Consider the following 21,347-nt stretch of genomic DNA (forward strand, 5'->3'; position numbering starts at 1 on the left):
AATCTCCTTCTCTACACCTGACATGCTTGGGGATTTCTTGTAACATCTTTGGAGGTTCATTAGTAATGTCAGACGAAAATATAAATTTGTGTTTTGGCGAATGAGTAGCTTGATCTCGAGGTATTACTTCAGGTTCCATCTCAACAGGTTGAAATATTTCTCTTGATTCTTTATCCTGGTCTGGGGTAGGAGTAGCTGCGGTTATTTGAATTTCCACAGGGAAAGAAAGCAATTCTGTGTCTGCAGAGGGAGGAAATGGTGGGTCTGTTTTTAAAGTCGGGAGATTTCTTTGGTCCTCTTTTCTCAAGGATGGATGAACACCTCTCGTTTGGTCAAATACAAACGCCAGTTCCTCTTCCTCATCAGTGTAGTCATAAAGCATTGGGATTTTCTGTGGTTTGGTATCATATCTTTGTGTTACTTTCACTTTAAGTATGCCAGTTGTTTTTATTGTTCCATATTGGTTAAATAGCACACAGGTAATAGAACCTTCATTTTGAGGAAGAACAGAAGAAAAAGTTAATGTTGAATAGTTTTCCGAGGTATGCAGAGTAATAAAGCCTTGATTACGTGGAATTGGTACGTCATTGTTATACCATGTCACGATGGGTTGAGGATACCCTTGGAAATGACATACAAATTGACAGCTGTCACCTTCATAAACTTCTTGAGATTCAATCTCTTGAAGAAATGAAGGAGGGCAACGCTGTGGATGTCGTTGGAAAGAATTTTCAAAACATCGTGTGTTTTTTTCTTCCTGTTCAGTTTTGAATTCATCAAATTTGGTGGAAATAGATTTTCTCAGATCATCTGTTCTTAGTTTTTTACTGTCTATTTCTACATTTTCTTTAATACTTACAAATGCACCAAAGGATTCATTGGCATATGGCAGAATAGCTTCAGACACGTTTTCAAGGGTCTCACACATTTCTTCATTCTTCTGTTCATTCGTGGTAGGTATAAATGACTCTCTAATTACAGCTTTAGTCATGATTTCTTCAAGTTGCTCTCTCACTTCAGTATTCTCCTTTTCTAGAATCCTACTGTACACATGGTCTTCTGGCAAACTTTCTTCCAGAAATACCTCTTGGCTCATTCTTTTTTTGGTTTGGAGAATTTGTTCATCAACAACAGTTTGGAAACTGCTTGGATGTCCTCCAGATTCGACATTTTGACTCATTTGATTAGGAAGGGCATATAGATTTTGGGCAATGCCCTCAGTTGAATGATTTACCTTACTTCTGTTGTCAGTGAGATCAGGCATAGATCTGCTTCTCATTTTCTCACTAGAGAATGGAACATCTTTATCACTAGCATAACTTTTGGAAGTTCTTGTGTTTATTTTGGATGGTATATCAACAAGAGACAATTTCCTTTTCTCCATTAAAATTCTTTTAGCCTCCCGTAAACGTTGCAATTTCATTTTGGTCTCCTCATCCAGGAAACTTTCACCTACATTAAGCCATCCTCTTATATCAGATCTACCCTCTAAATATTCTTCATCCATAAAATCTGCTTTCTTGCTAGGACTTATCATCTTAAACTGTATAGTTCTCATCATTCCCTTTTGTTCCGCATCTTGTCTTTTGTTAAACGGAGAGCCAGTGAACCTTAGGTCAACCTTTATCTTCTCTTCTTTTTTTTCAGTTAAAGCTTCCAAGTTTTCATGTGTCTGTTCTGACCTTTTCAGAAATTCTAAATATTTCTCATCTTGCCCTTTTTGAATCACAAGCAATGATGCAGTTGACTCGGCTGATCCTTCACTATTAATTGCTAATAATCTATAATTTCCAGAATCCCGGTATTGGACCCTTTTAACTTCTAAACTAGAGCAATGATTATGCAAATCACTCTCAGTTTTTATCACCCTACGAAGACCTGTTGGGATAGGCCTATTGTTATGAAACCAAGTCATCTCTGGAGTTGGACAGGCAATTAATTGACATGAAAATACAGCTGGTTCACCTTCTACAACATATTTAAACATGAGCTTTTGAGTGAAAGAAGGCTTGAAATATTCAGGCCAGGAGCTTGTAGATGATATTCTACTTGCATATCTTTTCGCAGCCATGGAGCTCTGGTCTATGTCTTCTGAATCTGAAAAGGCATCACGTGTGTCTGTCTCCAAACATTCAGATTCCTTCTCGTAGAACAAGTCTAAGGAAAGAGTAAATTATAAAGCATTTTACTATTGTCCGTTGTATCTCAAAAAGTTGAAAATAAATGAAATTGCAAAAAGTAAATGAAATAAAATGCATGCTACAGATTCTCACAAATCCATAAAAAAATTCACTCACCATATTTGTTCGAATAAACGCAACATCATGCTCTGTTTAAAAGATTCTGACACGAAAATCGTTCGTTGTCTGGTCTTTTCTTCAAACTGTTGAAATTTCTTCTTGAACAAGCAAAGATGCATTTCAAAACAACATGTTCCTATGCATATTTGTTTTGAGATCAGGAAAGCTTTGTTCTTTTAATGGCGAAGGAAAATCTTACCTGACTTGCAGAGAGTGGAATAAACGCCCATTTTGATCCTTTTGATTGTAGATTAAATGATTATATTTTTGAGACTTAACTATTTTAAGATATATGTAAAAACTATAATAATAAATAGGTGGAATAAAATGAGAAGGCGTTTATTCGAACTAATACAGATATAGAGTCACAATGTTATAAAAAGAAAAGCAGGCAATAATATGGATCACCTAAGACAGCTATCTGCAAGCCAGTGTAAGAGACATATCAATGTTAAAATGATGTATGTGAATGAAGTGCAAATGAGAATGGGAATGTAACATTTTCACTCATCCTACATAAAACGGTGCTTCCATCTTAATTCATTCATGATATTGCATTCTGAAAACAGCTGTTAGGTTATTGTCTATCATTCAATTCAATTCACTGTCATTTTGACAACAAACTTCTATTTCAAGATTCCATGCATTAATAAAACAACTTTTTCTAATATAAGCTCTGGAAAATGGTTGCAAACTTGAAGTTGAATATGGCTGATATGTTTTAAGTACAAAATTTAAAGGACCATAAAACAAAGTACTGTGAAATGCATGTAACCATCAGCATACTAAATCAGACATGCAACATATTAATATATACTCTAAGAGATATATTTGTATATCTGTGTCATTTTTCTCAATAGTATAAGTGAAAGAAGGCAATTCAAGGATTCGATTAATCCTTCACAATGTCTACTCAAACATGACTTTCATTGTAACAATACCTTTCATCTCCACCTCAATCTGCTGTTCTATCCTCTCGTGCAAAATTGATTCATGGGCTAAAATGGAAAAACATACAAAGAGATTTTAGTGATTAAATGGTACATTTCTGCATCAGTTTATGAGTTACAGGATTAAACATTTTTCTCTTTATTATAGTAACAGAAAACTCCACCCCCAAATGCACAAAAAAGTCCATGCCAAACAAATCAATGATCTGACAATGTTGAAAGAAAGATTTTTAAACATTTTTATTTTAAAGGTTTTTTTTCTTTTAAATTATGTTTTCCACTTTTCGTTCCATCATTTTCCATGCCTTTACATGCATCCAGAAAAGCAATCCACAAACTGAAGTAATATTCTTTTTTTTTTTTTTTTTTAAATGTTTTGTTGACTTAGAAGGAACATGCATTTTCTAACTCTATTTTTAGTTGAAGGCTAGCCTCATTTTTTCTGGAAAAACTAAGCATTTATATTAAGCACTAGTAGATAATCATTTTATTTGAACATCTTTCAAAGCTTTAAACTACACAAAGTCCAATTACATATAAGGGAGCAAAACAGACTTTTCTACTCAAAATGACTCTTAATACATAAGGAGTACGCCGAGTCTTTGAACATGATCATCTCTGGGGCAGTGTCATGGGTGAGGATGGAGCCCTGGTACCGCCTTCTTATTTCTCTCCATGTTCCATTTTGTCAGTAGACTTGAATCCATGTTTTCAGGTCTCTGTGGCCTTTGACATGAAGTTAACGTGAAACTTGATGTTTTCTCGGATGATTCTCTTTTTACTTCACGGTCATTTTAATTTGTGATTCACTGAGTGCTTTAACACTTTTAGTGTTTGAACCAAGGGTAAGTTTTGTAACTGCTCTGGTTTGCGATTCCTTTTCTAGGTAAGAATAAAGTTCGGAAAAGGAATAAATTAGCTGTGTTTGTAAAACACATGCTGAGTTTAGAGAAGATGGAATGTTGTTAGGATGAGAAGGAAAGGCAGCACGTTAGTTTTAAAACTGATAGCTGATACTGAGAGTTTATTATACATAGAAGGATTTGATAATACACAGACTTTTAACAAGAGTTTTATTTTACACTTCTCCTTGATCTTGGCATATATCTATATAGATTTTGTGACATAATTTGGCCAAAACAGCAGAAAAATAAATACAAGGGGGCTTCTAAAAGTTTCTGGAAAAATGGAATGAAAAAATAATGAAATGTTTTCATGAATCTTTTGAAGTCCTCTCTTAAAAGACTGTCCTTTTGTTAAATAATTAGCTCTGCCTGACACTTCACTCCTCAAAAACTTAGAAGTAGCTCATATTTTTAACTTTCTTAAGTAAAAGTAAGGCAGTCTGGGTTTTCCAAGGAAAATGTGCTCATGATCCAAGAAGACTTTATTAGTATAATCAGCTGAAAGTGAGTGAACTGGGGGCAAATAAGCCCAGCTCAAACTCTCTATGGGAACTTGCTGTTCAAGGATTGTATTATGGCACAATGTCTTTAGGAAGCTACTTGAATGTCGTATATTTCTCCCACCTGCACAACACAGCCAATTCTCAATTATTACCGCAGAAACTGTCACAACTGAAATGAAGCAAGTCAGAGCTAAAAAATCAAATAACCACCTTCTACTCTAAGCACTACTAAGGAGCTCTGGTAGCATAATGGTTACGAATCTGGCTGCTAATCTCACGGTCAGGGGTTAGAAACTACCAGCTGTTGTGTGGGAGAAAGATGAGACTTTCTGCTCCCCTAAAGATTTACAGTACAGCCTCGGAAATGCTGTACAGGGTCGCTATGAGTCAGAACCGACTCCACGGCACATAACAACAACAACAACAACTCTAAGCACTGCTGAGGGTACCCATTCTCATTGTGTACAATGCAGCTGTATAATTCTTGGTCTGCCAGCTGGACATTGCATATGGTAAGAAACTGAACAGTTTCGTCTTGTGACTGCTTCACTCTCTGATCCCTCTAGTCATTCTGTGTGATTACAGTTGCTGTGCTAGCCAGCAGTTGTAGTGAAATGGAGCGTCAACTCTGTGGATGCTGGGATTTTCCTTCTGATCCATGTACCTAGACCTCAGGTGTTGATGTATTTCCTTAATCAAAAAATCCACTGCCACTGAATCGATTTTGACTCATAGTGACCCTGTATAGGATTTCTGAGGCTGTACATCTTTACAGGAAAAGAAGATGCAAGAGTGGCTTGCAAGTTGAACGGCTAACCTTATAGTTAACAGTCCAGTGCTTATCCACAGTGCCACCAATTCTCCATATTCCTGTAATAGGCTTTGAAAATATAACAAAAAAAATCTCAGATTAAGAAATACAAAAGCTTCCTTTTGCTGAATGAGTATTGGAGATACAGTAAAAGAATTGGAGAGGCTGAATCTCTCTATTTCAACATTCAGTGTGGAGGTGACTCCACCTGCTCATCTCTAACACCTCAACAATAACATGTCCCAAGATCAGGCAGGAACCTGAGGCCACTGCTTTCCAATAGAAATGTCTGAACTTATTCAAATAGCTTTCCTCAAAGGAGTAAATGAGGCTTTTTTGCATACAGAACACAATCTAAGCTTCTAGAATTTGAAGAATAATTTTCTCATTTAAATAGTACTTAAGAGGAGAATTCCCAGACAAGAGGAGGAAGTTTTCTCATGCCCAGACAAATTTATCCATGTCCTTCCAGACACTATGGAAAGTTAAGCACCATAACACCAAAAGCCATCATTTGGCAATGAGACAATTCTACAATTCCAGGAGGACCTGTGCTGTAAAAGAAGTATCATTTAATGAGAAATAGAAAGATAACTACTAATTTTGGCCCAGACAGAACACTACTATTTTCAGTACCCTAGATTCTATCTTCATGTTCTTGTTGGTAAGTGTTGCCAAGTCAGTTCAGAATCATAGAGACTCCATATAGGGTTTTCAGAGGCTTTAAATTTCCACAGGAGTGGAAAGTCTCATCTTTCTCACGTATATTCTATCTTCATAGCATCTTTACAAGGCAATTACATTTTAATTTAGCACAGACTCAGGCACAATAATAAATACTCAGTCTTTGCTTAGCTACAACATTCTAACCTTCTTTGGTGTATTTCATAGGTGGTTCATTTGGTAAGTATTAGAAAAAACAGTACATAAGGAATAAATGTTAACTTTCTGATTCTAGAGTTCAAAGTTAAACGATATGAAAAGGTTGGCCAAAGACTTGGCTGACTTTCACTAGTTATTTATGAATAGACTGCTAATTCAGAGATATTCTAATTAATATATTCATGGATTCAAGTTGCATGGCAGAAAAGCTGCATAAGCAATGAGGATGAAATGAAGCAAGTCAGAGCTAAAAATCAAATAACCACCTTCTACTCTTAGCACTGCTGAGGTGATCTTCTCTCCATAGTCATTGTGTACAATGCAGCTGTATAATCCTTGGTCTACCAGCTGGACATTACATATGGTAAACAACTGAACATTTCCATCTTGTGACTGCTTCACTCTCTCTGATTCCTCTATTTTGACACCTTCATGAGTCCAGGTAAAATCAGCTGAAGATTCATCTTCTAAAACACAGAGGAATTGAGCAGTGTCGCCACACTTTACAGTGAGGTCTTGAAGGTGCAGCAGAATCCTTGGTGCCTCACCCACTACCTCTTCGCCACACTTCTCAGATAAATCAGAGCTTTCTTGAATTGGTGAAAGGGATGTTGTTTGGTATAATTTTGTATCTTGAATTGATGCAGCTGTGCGGGTTGAACTTCGAGATACACTTTGAAAAACCTGCACTTCATATTCATATGATGATTCTCGAAAGGACTTAAGTTCCTTTTGGGATATTTTTCTCTTGTCCTTTGTGAAAGAGGAATCTGTCACTGTCTGGGACTTGGTGGACTCTCTTATATCTTTCCCAGAATTTTGCCTATCTAGGGCTTGCACTGTATAATCAAGTGACAAGAAAAAGAAAAAAAATATTAAGATATAAGCTTTGTCACTTGGCTAGGTTAGTAACACAAAATGCCATGGAAGATGAAGATGAAAGACACCATTGTCACTTGGAAACAGCATGCCAGATGCAGTATGCTCTGGGACGTCAGGATCACACAAAAGGAAATTCATTCTCAGTGATGATTGGATGATGAAGGCTCATGCGGATGCCACACAGTATCTGCTTCCTTCCTCCTGTTGTCAGTGCAGTTATTCAAAGTTACAAAGTCGTTCTGTCTTTTTTTTAAAAAACCAACAGTATTTGACCTGCCATTTGTCCTCCCTCCACCGTACACTTTATAAACAATAAAACAGTAAGTAGATCATTTAATGACGTGATGTTGTTTAGGAAAGTAAAAAAAAAAAAAAGGCTCCCTGCAAAGTTGGAGCCTCACAAAATGATCACTTGTTCTCTAATATTCAGAACACAGATTCAGTGAGATTTGAATCCATAGGTTCACCTGTAATTGAGGACTTAAGGGGGCTTATGGGTGTTACTTCATTAGTGAATCATGGACTGACCACAGTAGGTGATGAGACAAATGGCAGAGACTCTCATTAGTACAGAGGGACTCAGGAATATGCAGCAAACCAAAGTTCTTGAAGAAAGATGGGTTTACCTTTTGGAGTCACTGCGAGTGTAGCTGTACAAGTTGCTTCCCCAGCACTATTGGCTGCTTTGCAAGAGTACTGCCCAGCATGCTCTGAATAAGCATCAACTAGAAGCATTAAAGCCATGCCTGTGGACTCCTCAAAATGTAAAACTAGATCTTTTGTTGGAAGAATTGGCTGATGGTCATGAAACCACTGGATTTCTGGCTTGGGAATGCCAGAAACCCTGGCATGAAATCTGACTGTCTCCCCGCTGTGCACCCTGAGGCTTGATAGAGGCTGGATGAAGATGGGCTTTTGGCCAAGGGATTCCTTCTTAAATGAAACTGATGAAGAAACATGCCACTGGGAGTCTGATGTAACTTCTTTAACTTGGCTAAATCCTGAAAAGAAGCATGCCAACTTTTAATGTCTTACTCTGTATTGAAAGCAGAACTCATTTGGAATTGTCTACCAATCTGTCACATGTGTCAGTGGTAGACAAAAAAAACAGTCCAATCGTAATGCCTAGTCATTCTATATTACTATTAAGTCTGTGTCACAGAAGTTCCTATGCATTGTTCAGACATAAATGGGCTAAGGTCTTCACTATGTTGCTCATGATGGCAATAGTGGAGTCTGCAACAGAGTTTAGGTATCCTTGTAATTTTTTTGCTCTGGTTTAAAAAAAAAAACAGTTTTACTATTGTATAGTCTACCTTAAATCCATAAATTAGAAAACATCTAGCTATAATTAAGCAGTTGAAGTTAAGGGACAAAGGAGAAGTTGACTTTAATCTGTATACATTTGTCTATACTTAATGCTACATCGACTGTATTCATTTAGGAAACAAATAGTCTGATTACATAAGAGTATTGTTGTCCTTGTTTTGAATAAAAATATCCCTATAGCACAGAAAGTGCCAAGTGTGAGCAATGAAAATGTTAAACCACCTTAGGAGGAGTTCCCTCAACACTGAAACTTTCTGTGAATGATGGTGAACACATTCAAGTGATGGACAGACCTGCAGTTGTCCACAGCTGCTGGTGTGCAGTTATGACTGTGTCAGTTTCATCGGGTGATGGTCCAATTCTTAGATTTTAAAAATAATAGATTTTTCATCTTAGTCAAATGAGAAAAGCAATCTACCCATTCATTCTCTCAGCATATTTCTCCCCATTCTGATACATGCCGATCAGGAAGCATTAAAGCTGCTAACGACAGCAATACATTACACAAGGTGATGGAGACAAAGCAGAACAAGGTAAAACATGATGGTTCAAGATCCATAGTAAAAAGGAGTAAATGTAAAGTGAAAATGTTGCATGTAACATAGAAATCATGAGTTGAAAAGAGAATGGTAGGACTAATGATGAGTTATATGAAATTTTTAGTGATTATTACTGACATTGTGAGATTAGATCTATTTTTCAAATATAGTTCTGAGAGTTGTTTTACTCTACCTTCCAGTCTCAAGTTGGCTGTGCTTGACACTTGGCCTACAGCATTATTAGCAACGAAAGTGTAGACTCCTTCATCTTCTGGATAAGCTTCAGCAATTTCTAGTTGGTAAGTGTCTTCAAACTGAGTCATTCTAAAGAACCGAGAGGGCTTGATTTGCTTGTCTTTGCTGTACCAAGAAACTTTTAGATCTGTGTCATAAGAGAAAAGAAAAGATTTATGTCCCCAAAATGAGTGGATACTTTTTATTGACCTGAAAATACAGTGCTAGTTTAACTGATGATTACTTTTCATATTTATCTTAATAACATACTCTTCTTTTGGGCATGTCATATCTGTTGTCACATAATTTCATTTTCAAGAAGGAAAAATCATACTAATTCATTTCGCTGGTTTCTCTGTTGTTAAACTGAGTATAATGCTTGACATTTTAGATATATTTGCATGCCATGCAGTGGAAGCAGGGATGAGTTGCTAACATAATCAGTGATCTTAAGAGATACTTCTGAGAAACAGTCATCATGAAAGGTTTGATCTGGGATTGTGGTTGCCTACTGGGGTCATGATGTGGCACTATGAGTTAATGCACTGGACTGCAAAGTTGGTTTGAACTACAAGGTTGATGGTTCAAGCTCACCAGATGCTCCTCAGAAACCCTATACAGGGTTGCTATGGGTCAGAATTGACTCGATGGCACTTAACAACAACAACTACTGGGGTCCTAGGAGGAACTACAAGGTCAGTGGTTCAAACCCACCAGCTTCTTTTTGAAAACCTTATCCAGGGTTGCTATGAGTCAGAACTGACTTGACGGCACTTAAAAGCAGCAACACTGGAACAGAAAATGGAAAATTCCATTTTTGGCATGCAGAAGACAATTAAGTAGAGAACTTAGAAGAATAACAGACATTCCACAAAGTCTAAAGTAAACACATTGAAGAGAAACATCTCTGCTTCTTTAGTATTAATGAGTATGTGACAATGGTCACAAAGGTACAAAAAATAATTTTTTAAATATAGGGAAAGACTCATGGAATTTGGATATAAAATGTATTTGCTTATTTTTCAAAGTGGCACTTAACAATAAATTATAAATGGATATAAGGATTAAGCTAGCTATTTCCAAATGCAGATTTTAGCTGTCTTAAAATAGAAAATAAAAGCCCAAAAATGATGATAAAAGAACATGTTATATTCATAAGGTATAATACTTTGGGTTAATGTATGCTTTAAAATATGTTATGTTTCCATCAAAAATTAACCCTGCAAGTCAGTAGTGGATTTAAATTGAGTTAATTGAAGTGTTTTCTTAGCCCTGTATGACTTTTCCAGTGATGCTGTTTCCACTGAGATGTTACTTATTCTTTAGTGCACAGTTCATCCATGATCTTAGAGACATATCCTGTGTCCCAGATGAAGATCATTGAACACATGAACTTGTTACTGCACTTCAAGTCTTTCAATCTGACTGCAGCATTCTTCTCCTCACCTACATGTTGAGCTCCTTGAAAGCAAGAACTGTGTCTTTGTAACCCCAGCACCAAATGTAATGTCTGGCACATTGTGGGGCTCAATAAATGTTGGCAGAATAAAAATTGAAGAGATGCTTAAGTGAAAGATGGACATTCACCATTGTTAGACTAATCATCATTTTGTTAAGCTAGCTGTCACTCTGTAAGTGCCTAGATGATGTTGACTTGTCCTCTGTAGAATAAGCACTTTCATTTGTCCCCTAATGGCAGGGATAAGTGTGCCCTAAACCACCATCCTTTTCATGTTATGATCAGTTAATGAAATTAGTAGCTGGGGATTGAAGCTTTTCTGTATGAAGTGAAATCAACACACAATTTATAAGTATACAATATTTACACATGTAAAAAGACGTCTATAACCCAGTCTTGTCAAGCTATATACCACTCTCCCATTATTCTTTTGGCCTCAAACTATGTATTCAGTTCTGGGTGTACTTGCAATCAGATGCTACACAGTAATATGATCATAAAGCTTCTGATGTCTATGAAACAAACTACATAGCACTGTTGTTGTTAATCACCACTGAGTTGGTTCCAACGTGTAGAGGCCCTGTATAGGGTTTCTGAGGAGTGGTTGTTGTTGTTATGTGCCGTGGAGTCAATTCCGACTCATAGCGACTCTGTACAGGGTTTCCGAGGCTGTAAATCTTTATGGGAGCAGAAAGCCTCGTCTTTCTCCCGTGGAAGAGCTGGTAGTTTCAAACTGCTGACCCTGAGGTTAGCAGCCCAATTCATAACCACTACGCTATCTATAGGCCCCCAATTTCTCCACCTCCCAGAGTACTTTGAAGCAAATTCCAGATATAATATTCTATTTTGCTGTTCAAATCTTACTTCTCAGTTTAACAGTTTCTTGTGAAATCCTGATACTACACTGAAACTAGTAATTTTTTTGTTTTACAATGAGAGTCCAGAATTTAGCTTTATCGTTAAATGATGTCGAGTCAGTTCTGACTCAAAGCAACACTGCATAGGGTGTCTGAGGAGGGCCTTGTGAGTTTGAACCGCCAGTCTTACAGTTCAAACAAACCTTGTGGTCCAGTACTTATCCTATAATGCCTCACCAGCTTTATTACAAAATTTAAATTCTTTTTTTTTTTTTTCAGTTGCTTTCTCCCAGTAGATGGCACTGCAGGCCTTCAGTAGATATTTTGTTTCCAGTCAATGTTCAATGACAGCACACCCTGCTGCTGGGGACCAAGTCTCCTGCTTCAGAAAGCACCTACATGGGACTGGGTCTTTTGAGGACTTGCAACTGTTCCAATTTGCCTGAAAGAGCGGCACTTACTTCCTTAAGGCAATGACTGGATAGAGGAAATTGTGTAAATATCTTCAGTGAGAGAGGTGTGTCATTATCACTATGTGATTTGGTAAGCTTTTGATTGTAGTTGTTAAGTACCAGCCTATATAGGGTTTCCGAGGTGGGTCTGAACTGCTGATCTTGTGGTTCACATCCATGCTGATTCTATAGCACCACACTGGGAGTCAAGCTTTTGACAGGGTATTTTATTTAGTAAATTTAATTTCCATTATATGGAAAATGCATTTATCTCCTTTACCCTAAAATCTCTCCAAGTGTGTTAATATTACCATAGCCAGGGAGATAATGGCTTCATGAATTTAAAAGGTCCAGGCAAACTTTTAAAAGGATTGGTCACACAGAAAGGATAGAAAATTTCTTTCTCTTTCTACCCCAGGTGTGTCGCTGTGGGATAATGCACTAGACCACGTGGTCGGTTTGAATTGCAAGGTTGGCAGTTCACACTCATCAGCTGCTCCTCGGAAACCCTATACAGGGTCACTATGGGTTGGAACCGACTCGATAGCACTTAACAACAACAACCCCTTCTAATAGTGTGTGTGTTTATAAGCAAAATTTCCTCCAAAAATTCAAATAGTAGATAAGTAGAATTGACAAGCTAATATTGTAGTTCAGTGCTGTGGAGCTGGTTTTGATTCATAGCGGCCCTGTATAGGGTTTCTGAAGAGTGGTTGGTAGGTTTGAAACCCAGATCTGGCGGTTAGCTGTTTAGTGCTTACACCACACTAGAACTGCAGGCATATTAGCATAGATTTAGCTAACTTGATTTTTAAGTACATTTTTCTTTACTGTGCTGATAGAATATTATCAAATCAAACTTCACCTATTGATGTTAACTATTTCTCAGGCAATGTAGTGGTTACGAATTGGGTTGCTAACCTCAAGGTCGGCAGTTCGAAACTACCAGCCGTTTCGCAGGAGAAAGATGAGGCGTTCTGCTCCCATAAAGATTTACCGCCTGGGAAACCCTGTGCAGGGTCACTGTGAGTCAGAACACTCCACGGTACTTAACAAAGACAACAATGCTTAGACAAGACTAATGGTGTTTACGGTATCTATTCATGTCTGTCACCCAATACTAGATTTATTTTAAAATCTCTCCCCTCTAAGTCTATAATACAAATGAATGCATTGAGCTGGAGGCACTTTCCAGCCAGCCGTGTAGGTGCTTGGTCCTTTAATTATGCAAATCAAAAAGGTCCATTTAGTTGCCAGATCGGTATCTTGATGCTAATCCCAGGGCAGGAAATCATTAGGTCACAGAAGACCAAGTGAAATACTCCCTTGTTGAAGAAAATGATTCTTGTCAATATGAGGGTTCTTCAAAAAGTTTTTGGAAGAATTCCATTACCTTTTAATTCCATTTTTCCATAAACTTTCTGAAGTACCCTCATCTACAGATTACGTTATAAACTAATGGGCTAAGCATAATAAACAAAACAATACAACTTATTAGAAGTTCTGTGAGTCACTCAGATGTCAAGAATTTCTTTTTGGTGGTAGTAGAGAATAGCCATGAATTAGAGGGAGGGGTTTTTATTAGAAGTTCTGTGAGTCACTCAGATGTCAAGAATTTCTTTTTGGTGGTAGTAGAGAATAGCCATGAATTAGAGGGAGGGGTTTTAATTTGGGATAAGGGTGATTTATCTTGCCTACTGAGGTCAGTCTGTAATCATGATTAGCTTGAAATGGCTCTAGATATTTTATGTCATTCCACCCACGTCAGATTCCTGGGATCAGGTGTTGATGGTTTAGTAAGTATGCCGCAAATAATTATCTTAGCAGCTCATGCTGACTGAGTGATTACTCTGTGGTGGGCACATGCTGACTTGGGTTAGCCAAATAAATCCTAAAATAGTCTTAAGAAATTGAGACTAGACATTTAACAATTATTCCATGTGTCCAATGAATAATGACTTTTTTGATTATCCACTATGCACTAGGTGCTGTTTGAGGGCAAGGACCCACACTTCCTCTTATGGAGTTTACATTCTAGAAGCTACTGTTTTCTAGGTGTTTTAAGAGTGAATGCAGTATTGTCCTCATTTTACTCATGAGGGAAAGAGAATCAGAGAAGCCATGTATTTGCCTAAGATCACAAAGTCATGGAACCAAACTACAAATCCAAGTTCTCTGACAAAACCCCGACTTTCACCTCTAAGACTACAACCTCCGAAATAAACATATGTGGCTGCTATTATACACACACATATTGTTAATACACTGAAAAATGTCTTATGTATAAATGGATTATTTTTTAAAAAAACATATGTGGCTGCTATTATAATTAATCTAATAAGAATTATACTTTTGTCATTGTATTTTCTCAGTCAATCAATGATACAAAGTACAAGTATACCCACTAAGTGAAGATGACTTTCTGAAGTTTAAAACTTTGGAAAACATTGGTCTCATTCATAATCTAATAATCCATGTAAGTCTTCTTTGCATTCCATTAAGCTTCAAATGATGCATACAAGATGTTTGTGATAGAGGGAAAGGTTAGATATTTTTGTCCGTACATCATTCTTTATAAATAGTAGTAATGATGCCTTTTGCTCAGACACCCACCTGTTCCAGAAACTCTGCATTGAAAGCGGGCTGGCCGACCCTCAGAAGTGACAGTGTCTTGCAGTGGAGTGATGATGGCAGGGGGGTACACTGGCATTTCCTGATCTGGAGACACAACTTCTGGAACTAAAGAAAGAGATCACAAGAATTGTCATGAATAGTCACCTTTCAGGTTCCATAAAAGGGGGCATGCAGATTTATCTTAATTTGTCAGTAGAGTTCTTCCAAAGGTGGGCAGCAATCCAACTTTATGCGCTCCAAATTACATTTTTAAATGCACTGAAGCGAACAAAATCTGATTTCTGAGGTTTTATTTTAAACTGAGAAACAGCCAGTTGTATTTACCTTCCACTGCTAGTGAAGCTGAGGTTGTGGCAACTCCATAGTCATTCTTGGCTTCACATGTATAGACAGCTGCATCCTCAGGAAAGGCCTCGATTAACAAAAGCGTGTACTCTTGACCATCATGAAGAAATTTGCACTTAAAGCCAGTAGAGAGCAGCTGCTCTTCCTTGTACCAGGAAATTTTAGGTTGTGGTCTGCCAGATATCACCGCACAGAAGCGGGCAGGCTTGCCAGACTGCACAGTAATTGGCTGGAGCTCTTGCAGAATTTGGGGTGGTTCTGGAGCTGGAAGTAGATAAAAGCAGCCAGTGATGGAGTGTGAAAACATGGGGGATGCTGAAACGCTACATTAATTAGTTGGTGGGGAGTTATGTGCCCAGAAACAACACCTTGGGATTAAGGCATCTTTACTTGCCTTAGAGTATTAGAATGTTTTTGTATGTGCATGTGTGGTAAGAAGGAAGAAAACATTCAGAATTTTGGCCTTAATAAGTATTAATAGAGGGAGCAATGATAAACAGAGGACTGGGAACCACAAGGTCACTGGTTCTAGTCCACCAATTGCTCAACAGGAGAAAGATTAAGCTTTCTGCTCCTACAAAGGTTTACAACCTGGGAAATCCTGAACAGGGTCACTAGAGTCTGAATCTACTCAATAGCACTTAACAACAACAACAACAACAATAGAGGAAAAAGCTTTAGGAAGAGAAAACCTTTTATTATTTTCCCGGGTGCTGATGGTTCTTCATTTCTCAGCATACCCTTGATTACCCTGGCTCCTGGTTGTGTGAGTATAGCACATTCTAAAATAACTTTTACATACTACTTATTTTTTAAGGTCATTTGGGTACATGATATGGTGAAGAGACACACCTCATTCAAGTTTGTTTGTTTTGCAAATAGTTGTGTATACGTCATAGTCATTTCATTGTGTACAAATACTAGTGAGTGTAATCAATAAATAGTAAATGAACAAATGTATTATTCATATCTAGTTAAATTCAATGAGATTTGTTGTTATCAGGTGCCATTGAGTAGTTTCTGATTCCTAGTGGTCCTGTGTAAAACAGAATAAAACACTGCCTGATTCTGTGCCTGGACTCATACTAGGTGCTGGAAATGCCCCTGTAGGTTGGCAGTGCTCCCAGTACTTATGCACTGGGGGCTCTGGACAGAGAACACAGTTTATTGCTATATTTAGAAACCCATTTGGGGAATATTATAATAAGTGCCATCAAGTCGGTTCTGACTCATAGCAACCCTATATAGGGTTTCCAAGAAGTGGCTGGTGGGTTTGAACAGCTGATCTTGTAGTTGGCAAGTCTAGTGCTGATCTTTTAGGGCCACACTAGGGCTATTAGGAGCTTTCTGGAAATGGCATTTCAACAGTTCTTTTAACAACTTCCCTCCATTCTCCGTAGATACAATGAGAAAATAAATATGGTTGAAGACATATGAGTACCATGTTGTTAAGCGCTGTCGAGTCAGTTCCAACTCATAGCGACCCTGTATAAGGTTTCCGAGGCTGTAAATCTTTACAGGAGCAGAAAGCCTCATCTTTCTCCCACGGAACGGCTGGTAGTTTCGAACTGCTGACCTTGAGATGAGCAGCCTGATTCATAACCACTATGCTACCAGAGCTCCTTAGGTTCATGAAAAATTGCACAGAAATTGCCAGTACTTTATTGACCTAAAAGGGGAGGTTTATTGCAAATGGATCCACAAGTAATATGCTAATAATCTCTACCTACCATTGACATAGAGAGTAACAGAACTTCTATTTCTTCCTGCCACAAAAGTGTATTCTCCGGCATCACTGTGTCTGGTCTCAGAGATAAACATCCGGTGGATTCTTCTTTCCACCACATATTGGTGTCGTTCTTGAACTTGGAAATTTATTTCAATGCCATCTTTATACCAATGGGCATCAACATCATCTTCATTGACCTCAAACTCAACTACAGCACGCTGTTTCTCAATGACCTATTGAAAGAGCAACATAGAAAGAAAATTAAGCCCTTGTTTCCTTTCAGTTACCCTGTTCCCAACATTGTTCACTGAAAAGCAAAACCTATACTTTAAGCTACTACAAATTAGCTGGTTATAGCACAATCTGCTTCCATGCCTAGTCTTGAGCAAATGGGATTCAGGCTTTTTTTTTTTTTGAAGAGAATCATGATTATACTAGCATTGAGGGTGGAGAATTTCACAAAGAGACAATTATTTTATTTATAAATGTGTGCTTCTTAACAATACAAGAAATGGCCATTTATATCTGGCTTATTTACAAAGCCTTTTAAGTTACTATTTAATTTACTATGATATGAATCAATAACCTTGTGGGCTAGGTAAGGATTAGTATCCTTATTTTATAAGTGGGGAAATTGAGTAAGGCTCAGAATGGAACTAAAAAAAAAAAAAAAAAAGATGCAAGACCTATCTTGGTTGCCGAGTCTTCATGTAGGCCTTTCCCACTAAGTCTTTATAGGCCTTTCCTATGGTCTACAAATTCTAGTACTCATTGAATGAACAATTTGATGATGTTGTACTCAAATGTTATTTCTCTTCACATGTTAGGATCATCAGACTAGCTGGGAAGGTTGGCACCCATGAAAACAAACTGTAAGTGTGCTAGAGAGCAAAGGGATTAGCTCAGCATCTCAGCCAGGATGCTAGTGAAGCATTTCAGCCTTTCTTTTATCAGTCTTCCTCCTAGACTTCACAGGATATGTTCCTGGTGTACTAAACCCCTCTACACCCACCTCTCCTTTGATGACTTTTGAGAAAATGCCATAAAATTAAAATTCCTTAATTTGAATTGATATGTGAACGTGACCAATTAAATTCTAGCTCTTTTCTGGTTGATGCTTCCTGGCAAGTAGCCATTTATCAGACAGTGGAGTTTCTACAACTGCTTTAATTAAAGTATTTAGACAGCTGCTAAGGACATTCATATTCTCTGAGTACAAATTGTGACTTAACTGATATCAGCACAAAAGTCTAAGTCAGCAAGAATCAGCTGATTACATTCTTTAAAAGACTGTGGCCAAAATTAAAAAAATAAAAATATTTAAATATAAAACAATGATTTCTTAAACAATTCAGTGTGCATAAAATACCTCAACTTCCTTTTTAATACTGCGGATGCGAACATCTCTTCCCTCTACAAAGAGATTAGCAGTAGACATGTTGCCTCCTGCCACGACAGTGTATTTTCCAGCGTCAGACATACGAGTGACTGGGATCAGAAGGCGGTGGACGTATTTCTCCTTCTGTATTTTTATCCTGTGGATGAAATGGAGATTGAATTTTATTGTACAGCAATGAATTAAAGGGAACTGTGAACTTATGAAAAAATAGCAAGACAAATCCCTTACCTGTCTGCAATCTGCAGTTCCTGGTCATCTTTCATCCACTGTACAGTGATGTCAGGCTCTGAAACTTCACATTCAAACATGGCTCGTTTCTTCTCAAGAACCTTGATGTCTTTAATGTGTTTCCTAAATTCTATATGGCGAGCTGAAAAAACAGAATATAAATGTGATTACAGTTTAACAGCTTTATTGAGATATAATTTGCACACTATTCAATTCATCTATTTAAAGTATATAATGCAGTAGCTTTTCTGTATATTCAGAGTCATGCAACCATCACTACACTCAACTGTAGAACATTCCCATTAATCCTAAAAGAAATCTCACACCCTTCATCCATCACTGTCTGGTCTCCCATCTCCCCTCCCTCTGCCATTGAGTTGGTTACTACTCACAGTGACCCTGCACAGGGTTTGCACGGAATGAGTGGTGGGTTTGAACCACCAACTTTGTCATTAGCAGTCCAGTGCTGATCCTTCAGCACCACACCAGGAGCCCCCTCTGCCATTAGGCAACCACTAAGCTACTCTGTTGTCTTATGTTGCTGTTGTTGTTAATTGCCATTGAATTGGCTCTGACCCATAGCAGCCCTGTATAGGGTTCCCAAGGAGCAGCTGGTAAATTTGAACTGCTGACCTTGTCTTTATAGATCTGCCTATTCCAGACATTTCATATAAATGAAAAACTATATAGTCTTTTGTGACTGGTTTCTTTCACTAAACATAATGTTTTCAGGGTTCACCCAAATTGTAGCACATATTAGTAACTCATTTCATTTTATTCTTGAATATTAGTCCATTAAATATATATACCATGTCTTATTTATCCATTCATTAATTAAACACATTAAAATAAATACATTTTATTTAGTTTCTTCAAAGTTTACTTCATGGCTATGACATTATGAAGCCATACCTTCCACATAAAGAGTGGCTGTTGATGTAGATTTCCCAGCCACAAATGTGTAGTCAGCAGCATCACCAAAATGAACATTCCTGATGTTCAATGAGTGGGTGAGTTTTTTGGTTCTCATCTGGCACCTGTCAGTTGATTTGATTTCTACCCCATTCTTTAACCACTTGTAAGAGATGCCTTCATAGTTCACCGTCACTTCAAATGTAATGGTATCTTTTTCTTCAGCATTGATGTCTTTCAGCATGGATGTAATCATGATTGCTGCAAAAGAGGGAAGAGAAAATACACAAGGAGATTTTGTAACTACAGCATGGAGTTTATAGGCACAGAATGAAAACTTGAAATGTTTTTACTGATGGCACTTAACAACAACAACACAACAATCAGTAGTTCAAGCTCACCAGCTGCTCCTTGAAAACCCTATACAGGGTCGCTAAGGGTCAGAATCAACTCAAAAGCACTTAACAACAACAACAACAATGAACTGATAGTAGTTCAGAGGCATGGGTTATGATACTACTCTTGAAGGCCTACGCAGAGATGCCAACTGACAGAAAAACAAAGACCACAGGAGAGATACCGGAGCACCTTCCTTGGCAGTCTTTCAATCCTGTTCCAATCTGGAAATTTTAGTCAGATGGAGATGCTAGTGCCTAACTCAGTGGACAGTAGGTGTTTCAATCAAGGAATTTAAAATATTTTCAATGGAAAAAAGAGGTAAAGTGTAGAATACAGAATGAATAATGAACTACTACTACTAATGAATAATAATGAATATTCTATGTAAATTAAATTTTTTTATTTGCACTTACGGGTTACTGTCAGCGTGGCACTGACTTGGTCATTGCCACAGACAAATGTGTATTCTGCAGAGTCCTCTGTGCTGGTGTTCATGATGATCAGCTGGTGGAGTTTTCCCTGAACAACTATTTTGAACTTCTCACTCATCTCAATTTCCACACCATTCTTCAGCCACATGGAAGGGACGTTGAAGTGGGACACCTCACACTCAAAGGAGGCAGTTTTGGTCTCAGGCACCTCAATACTTTTCATGGTTTTTGTAATATGTAATGCTTAGGAAAAGCAGAGAGCACTTCAGTTAATATATATTGCATTTTCTAAAAACTAAGGATTCAAAAAGAAAAACCCCGTGAAGCAAATGAATACATAGGGATCCTGGGGTGAGCTGCCATGAGGGTTGCCTAACACTTACTCTCCACAAACAACTTTGCTTTGCATTCCAACTGGCCCACCACAGCTGTATACTCCCCAGCATCTGAGGGAGCGATATTCTGCAACATCAGCTTGTGAACCTTCCTTTCTGAGACCAGTCTGTGCTTGTCACTGGGCTTAATCTCCACATTCTTGTGGAACCATTTTACTGGAACTGTGTCATGAGAGACACTGACTTCAAAGGCAACGGTGGCATTTTCCAGGGCAGTCACATCCTTTGGCTTTTTTATGATCTTGACAGCTAATAAGGAAAGTGGAAGGATTCAGTTGTATGGTTAATTTCATAGTAACTGTAAGTGGGCTACTCAAAGCATTTCTAAGTCAACTTACTTTCTACGTGCAGTCTCGCACTGGCTCCTAGCCTCCCGAGCTTGAAGCCATAAACAGACTCATCCACAATGACACAGTTTTTAATTCTCAGAGAGTAGATAGTTCCTTTGACAGAGATATCATACTTGTCACTTGATTGCAGCACAACCCCATTTTTGATCCATTGGACACCTTTTACATCAGGGTGTGTGAGCTCAACAGTGAAGACAGCATCCTGTGTCTCTGTCACTGTGAGGTTCTTCAGAGTCTTCTTAATTTTGACAGCTGAAGGCAAATTTATGACAGGTTTAGAAAATAGACATGATATCATCAAATAAGAGAAATCCTGGGAAAAATGATTACCTGTTCACCTTGTAAAAGAACTGTTGTGTGCCATCGAGTCAGTTTCAATTCATAATGATCCTATGTAACAGACTAGAACTGGTTTATAAGGT

General features: G+C 37.8%; 1 protein-coding gene across 1 annotated transcript in view; it reads right to left on the reverse strand.

Annotated features, from left to right (window-relative positions):
• The window catches only part of LOC102841613 (titin-like), a 305,333-nt gene that overhangs the window by 242,701 nt on the left and 41,285 nt on the right, over positions 1–21,347 (reverse strand). Inside the window, exons 34-46 of the mRNA XM_006866702.1 lie at positions 20,914–21,177; positions 20,564–20,824; positions 20,163–20,423; positions 19,351–19,611; positions 18,439–18,580; positions 18,181–18,346; positions 16,813–17,044; positions 15,062–15,346; positions 14,717–14,842; positions 9,295–9,483; positions 7,860–8,234; positions 6,615–7,190; positions 3,242–3,298 (exon numbers count right to left, since the gene is read on the reverse strand). Of these exons, the coding sequence (XP_006866764.1) occupies positions 3,242–3,298; positions 6,615–7,190; positions 7,860–8,234; positions 9,295–9,483; positions 14,717–14,842; positions 15,062–15,346; positions 16,813–17,044; positions 18,181–18,346; positions 18,439–18,580; positions 19,351–19,611; positions 20,163–20,423; positions 20,564–20,824; positions 20,914–21,177 (3,195 nt within the window). The remainder of the gene's footprint in view (positions 1–3,241; positions 3,299–6,614; positions 7,191–7,859; positions 8,235–9,294; positions 9,484–14,716; positions 14,843–15,061; positions 15,347–16,812; positions 17,045–18,180; positions 18,347–18,438; positions 18,581–19,350; positions 19,612–20,162; positions 20,424–20,563; positions 20,825–20,913; positions 21,178–21,347) is intronic.

Source organism: Chrysochloris asiatica, unplaced genomic scaffold (genome assembly GCF_000296735.1).
Source record: "Chrysochloris asiatica unplaced genomic scaffold, ChrAsi1.0 scaffold00094, whole genome shotgun sequence".
In the NCBI taxonomy this organism is placed as follows: domain Eukaryota; kingdom Metazoa; phylum Chordata; class Mammalia; order Afrosoricida; family Chrysochloridae; genus Chrysochloris; species Chrysochloris asiatica.